The following is a 5,833-nucleotide window of genomic DNA, read 5'->3' on the forward strand; positions in this document are numbered from 1 at the left end:
ATCAAGCTTTCAAAATGTTTATAGGGTATGGGACCCTACCGTGATACTATCTACGACGCAATTACGACACTAAAACCTAAGGTACGACGAAGCTGCCCCACCTCGCTATCGGCATTTGCCTTGGCACAGTGATAGAGGAGCCTGGAATCCTGAAGGGATAGCGAGACGTTCTACTGACTACTTCATAACCTTCCAGAATGGGTCGACACGACACGTAGGAATGAATCAAGTGACTCGACACTTATACACAGTACTACTACAACACCGTCTCGAGTTTGTATATATCCATGAAAGACATACTGGTCCTACTACCTACGATGCCTCAGCGGCAACATGTGTCTCGTCTTGGCGTGCCCTGCGTGGAAGCTCGCTAGAAGACACCACTATTTCGCTTGGATGCAGCAATCTTTCCCCAGCCGTGATTACGTGCATTTGTGCATTATCACTCTCCAGGGGCGAGTCTTCCGTGTCCGACTCCGAATGTGCAAGAGCCCACGCAGAAGTGTTACAAATCCTCGTCGCCACCATTCTGGACTCAGATGCACACATTGAGTAAGTGTGGTGTGTACCAGTCAAGTTTATAGCCTTACGCGCGACTTGAACCGCATTGGATTGCAGAGAGTGGCGCCCCGTTCAACTCAACTTCGCCAAAAACTACGAATACCTTCGTGTTCCGCCTTCGTGATTCCGTGGCTAGCAGCTGACCATCAAAGAGTAAATGTGGGCGTTCTCCGTCAGGACCGGCTCGCAGACCGCTGTCCCTGTGGCTTTTTGCGGGGTCACCTGTAGACCACCATCATTCTTGGTCGTATTAATCTGGATAATCACGCCCGAGCAAGGCCTGTCCCTGATAATCTGGAAAGCTGCCCGTGCAATATCATCATAATCAAGCGGCTGTACCTGCGTTCGCCGTCTCGCCGTCTATGCTCGCCGTCTCGCAGCCTGCGCTCGCCGTCTCGTTGCCAGTCGACGCTGCGTTTCGAGATTGCTATGCAGCCACGGTGGGGATAACAAGGATGACCTGACTAAAGCAGATTTAGGGTCCTGCAACAATGGAGCTCGTGATAGGCATATTGTACGCATCAGACTCCTCGGAGATCAGACCTGGCCGTCAAAATTGAACCAGGGCGAACGCTACTGCTATGTACGACCTGTTCTTTGACGGGTACTTTGGCCGCATTCGTCGAACGATCAACAGGTGTGCATCGTAGTGCCGCGTGAACTACCACTGCGAGGATGAAGCAATTCGTCTGCATTCATTCGTTGAACTCTTGAGAAATAGCATGACCGCATCAATACAGATTGCGTCTTCTGCTGAGGCTCTGGTCGTGATAGCTTTTGCGATGCTGACAATTGAATACTTTGACTCTCCAGTACAAAAGCACATAAAGAAAAGCAAGGCTTCTATCCTCCTATCCTCTAGCATCCGACCAGGACGGCCCTCCACGGGTATAAAACGATAGGCACAGCTCTGGAAGTGAAAATGCGTCCACATTGTATGACCATGCGCCGAACCCGTGCTCTAAAAGTGGATTTGTGCCACCATATGACTTGACAACGAGGACAGCTGCCGCGGACAGCGCCTTTACTTGCGCCAACGACCTGGTTATTGGAGCTATCCGGATGGGACGTTGTACAGCGCCATTGTTTCGCCATGAAAGGCGTGTACATTACTAAATTGTGGCCGCGTTCTGCCTAATATACTGGAGTGTGGCGGCCTGCTTCTACCGCATTTACTCATGTGTAATCGAATGCTAGAAAAGCCAAGATCGCTCATATTTGGCGTATCGGTCCGTGTGACTAGGTGAGTCGGCGTACGAGGTGTTTATCGGTTATTAGCACCAATACATTCAGAGCCTCGCGGAAGCATCACCACAATGGCGAGGATAAGTCGCAGCTTATAATGATGGTGCTGGCGTCCAATCAATGTATCCGCTTTATGCATTAATCTTATCAGGAAAATGTATAAAATGTATAACATAGCATCATTATCTAATGGGAAATGATGGTAATTACCTACAACATCTAGCAAGAACCTTTTCGAGACGAACTGAGAAGTACGCCTATCAGACTGAAACCTGCCCTAGTTGACGATCAAGTACCATGTTCACGTAACATCCTTATGGATAACATACAATCCTCGTGCTACTTTTATTTGGCTGCCACCTACACTCTAATACCTCATAGCTAACTCTCATCCACTACTATGTGCCTTCTCAGGCTACGCACCGCCGCCCTCAAAAGACCACGAAGACAAGCACATACCAGACAAGAAATACTACGAATGGCGCTCCTTCACATCTCAAGTCATCGGACCATAGACAACGGCTGACCTCCCCTTCTCCATCAATCCTGACAGACCAAGGTGTACACCTACAAGCAGGCTATACTCGTCAGATCGAACTGTAGTCTCAGCAGGGTACACCCGAACGAACTGGGCGCATCCGGTTAGCTTTGCAGTGCAGATTATGTGACTACAGGGAAGAATCTGGTGGACGAGCTCGTCCTGAGTCTTACGACTGTTACACACACGCATGGACGAGGATGCTGTTACTCTCGAATCCCCCGAGCCATTAAACGCAAGTGCTTGACACTATATGTGCAAGGCATGATGTAGAGATCGTGAGGCTGCATGTGAGGAGTAAGAGTAAGGAAACAACCTGTAGACGTGAACACGCAAAAATCATTATGGAAATATCTGCGAGCGAGCAGCTCTGGGTGTTTGAGAAAGTGCGAATGTATATGACGAATATATGGGTGCTGCGTGTTCTAGACGTACTGCATAGCGTGGCTACGCGGTCGCTATGGCGATATAGGAAAGCTTATTACAACGAGGATGCGACATATCACATTGTCGACTACAGATGTGAATACATCGAAGCCTAGTTGGTTTTTTGAAGAGAGAACTGGATATGAATGATATGTTGTTCACAAACCCGGTGATATATAATTGAGAGCATACGTGGTTGTCTTAGTATCTTAGGTGATATTCTCGTTTTTCAGAAAAGTCTTGATATTCTTATGCGTATGTATGATGATATCATGTGGAAGAGCAACAGACATATTACTTACCTCGTTCCAGCACTTAGCTACGGACTGATGATACTTACACAATTGAGCCTGAACAATGGCCATTGTTCCACAATAATCAATCAGATGTACGCGTGCATTCAATGCTATGCAGAACACAACGGGGCACAAATAGCTTCGAGATGTCCGAGCAGCTGCGAAGGACAAAGGGGTTCTGTCTGAAAGGCATACAGGGGTGGCTAGTCATGATTACACAGGGTATCCAAGTAGGCATTCATCATATCACTTTAATGCTTCTCCTCTCAATTAGGATCCTTCGATCATGATCTTCCCCTGTACCATACATTTTGCTCCACACACACATCACACGATCGCAACGATCGAACAGCCAAGCCCAGATATGGCCCACTGTACATTTTTCTCCGAGATACGCAACTGCATGCAGCTGCGGTCGATCTGCGAACGGGAGCGTCCTGCACGTATCCGTGCGGCATTCGCAATGTCCGCACGGGGTGTACATTCAGTGGTGCAAGGCGAATCGCTGTTTCGGATGCTGGACCTTGAAGCGTCGGTTGGACAATCAGGCGATTCATGTAACTCGAAGTTTGTTTCAGAGAACGCGTGAGAGTCGCGAATCGATTGGAGAACGCGATGGTCTATAATTAAGTCTGACTAGGTTAGCGCGGGACTATGGGGATGACAGGCTATAACGTGACGCGGCTGCACTTCGGGAAGCAGTTGCTCGGGAACGGTAGACTTGTCAACAGCACTAGTATCGACTAGGATAAACGTAAAGATGAAAGTATCGCGACACTTTCCTTTCACGCAACCAACATCTTACTTACTCTCACCCTCATCTCTCCTGTACACCTTCAGTCCCACTATTGTGCTCATATATCAACATCCGATTCTCTGTTTCACACTACCATCAACAGCTCGCTATATATAGATCTATCTCGGATCCCACTCCTATCACTTTGCGACTCACGCAGACGGGTCACACCTACCTTGACTCTCAGACTCTTCCACTGTTCTAGTCAAATCTCATCATGGACTCCTACGCCGAGAACCCTCCCTCCACCATGCCAGACGCCAAAGTCTCTCCTCCAACGCGCTCGTCTGGCAGCACACAGAACACCACCAAGCGGTAAGTGTCCTACTTGCGTCGATCTCCTCAGGGCATACAACTAATATGACCCAGCCTCCAAACCGAACTTATGAACCTCATGCTCTCGAACACGCCCGGCATCTCCGCCTTCCCGTCTGACGCCACCTCTCTCCTGCACTGGACAGCCACCATTGACGGCCCTGCCGACACGCCGTACGCCAATTTGACCTTTAAGCTCACGTTCGAGTTTCCCAGCTCGTACCCGCTGCAGGCGCCGACAGTACTGTTCAAAACACCGATCTATCACCCCAATATCGACTTCTCAGGGAGAATTTGCTTAGACATCCTTAAGGAGAAGTGGAGCGCGATCTACAATGTGCAGAGTGTATTGTTGAGCCTGCAGAGTCTGTTAGGGGAGCCTAATAAGTGAGTCCCCCTATTCTATGTTTCCATATCTCCTAACGGACCCGCAATGTGCGTTTCAAAGGAGACTCCGTACTGACTTATTACGAACAGTGCAAGTCCACTCAACGGCAAGGCTGCAGAGCTCTGGGACTCTGACCCGGAAGAGTTCCAGCGACAAGTGCTCGCTCGACACCGCGACTTGACTGACGAGGAGATGGAGATCTGAGGGCACTCAGCATTCGTATATACACAAGAGAAGACGAACAAGACACGAAACAACGCATACTCTTCCCAAGGAGGTGCATAGTAGCATGAACGGGAGGCATGATTCGGGCAAACATAGCGGCTTTTTGGTTGCTTACAGACATGGAGTCTATATCTTTCATCATCACCATCGCGTTAGCATTTCATGAACTTTTTTGCTTGCCCTACTCGACCCGTCTCGGCGTGCGTCGTCGTTTACAGTCTAGCATTGCATGGACAGGGTGCTTTGGGGGCGCTTGGGTTAGGCAGCAAATGTATTGGATTCTTCATATATCTATCGTGCTGCTTGCGTCTACCATTTTCGTAATGACTTAGCTGGCAACTCTTCGCTCCGTTCGGAGAGCTTGCTACTAAACCATTTGTTATTTCGAACAGTAGACAGATACCCGGTATACACTACTCAACATCACATTCGGACATCCGTCCGTCCCCATCAATAACACACGGTATCTAGAGCCAAGCGGGAAAAGCAGCACCACGGACGTACTCAGGAGACCATCACATCTCTCACATGACCTTTCCCCCTTAATAACAACACACAGTATATCTGAGCTCTACATAGAGTGCCATAGTCCTCAATCTCAAATAAACGGGCCATCTTTTGCATACCCACCCTCCCACCGGACCAGATCTCTTATGCAACTCGGTATCCCAAGTATCCGAAGATTCCTACATCCTGACCTCTTATCGCGTGGTTGGCTCATTCATTCGGATAAAATCTTGTCTGGAAAGTTGCTTGTCGTGGTTGGGTGTGTGGTTTATCGGATGATTTGATATGTATTGCGGCATGTATTGTGTTGATGGGAGGTAAGGAGGTGAGAGGGACTTTGAGTAGGCGTAGTAAGGATATGGTGGATTCATACAGCAGTTAAATGGCCCGGAGATCCTAGCGAAGGTTGTGAATGGGAGGAATTGTTTTCCCGGCTGTGGCTCTAGGGTGTAGGATTTGATCGATCGGATATGGGATATGGGATATGGGATATGGGATATGGGATATGGGATATGGGATATGGGATATGGGATATG

General features: G+C 48.7%; 1 protein-coding gene across 1 annotated transcript; it reads left to right on the plus strand.

The window, feature by feature from the left end:
- Positions 1–4,079: 4,079 nt before the first annotated feature.
- On the plus strand, positions 4,080–4,769 carry EJ05DRAFT_485845 (uncharacterized protein; the record flags this gene model as incomplete). Its single annotated transcript, XM_033745486.1, has 3 exons — positions 4,080–4,177; positions 4,232–4,564; positions 4,655–4,769. The coding sequence occupies 3 exons, from the start codon at positions 4,080–4,082 to the stop codon at positions 4,767–4,769; spliced, it is 546 nt and encodes a 181-aa protein (XP_033601203.1).
- Between the last annotated feature and the right edge of the window lie 1,064 nt (positions 4,770–5,833).

Source organism: Pseudovirgaria hyperparasitica (genome assembly GCF_010093815.1).
Source record: "Pseudovirgaria hyperparasitica strain CBS 121739 unplaced genomic scaffold EJ05scaffold_7, whole genome shotgun sequence".
Lineage (NCBI taxonomy): Eukaryota > Fungi > Ascomycota > Dothideomycetes > Acrospermales > Acrospermaceae > Pseudovirgaria > Pseudovirgaria hyperparasitica.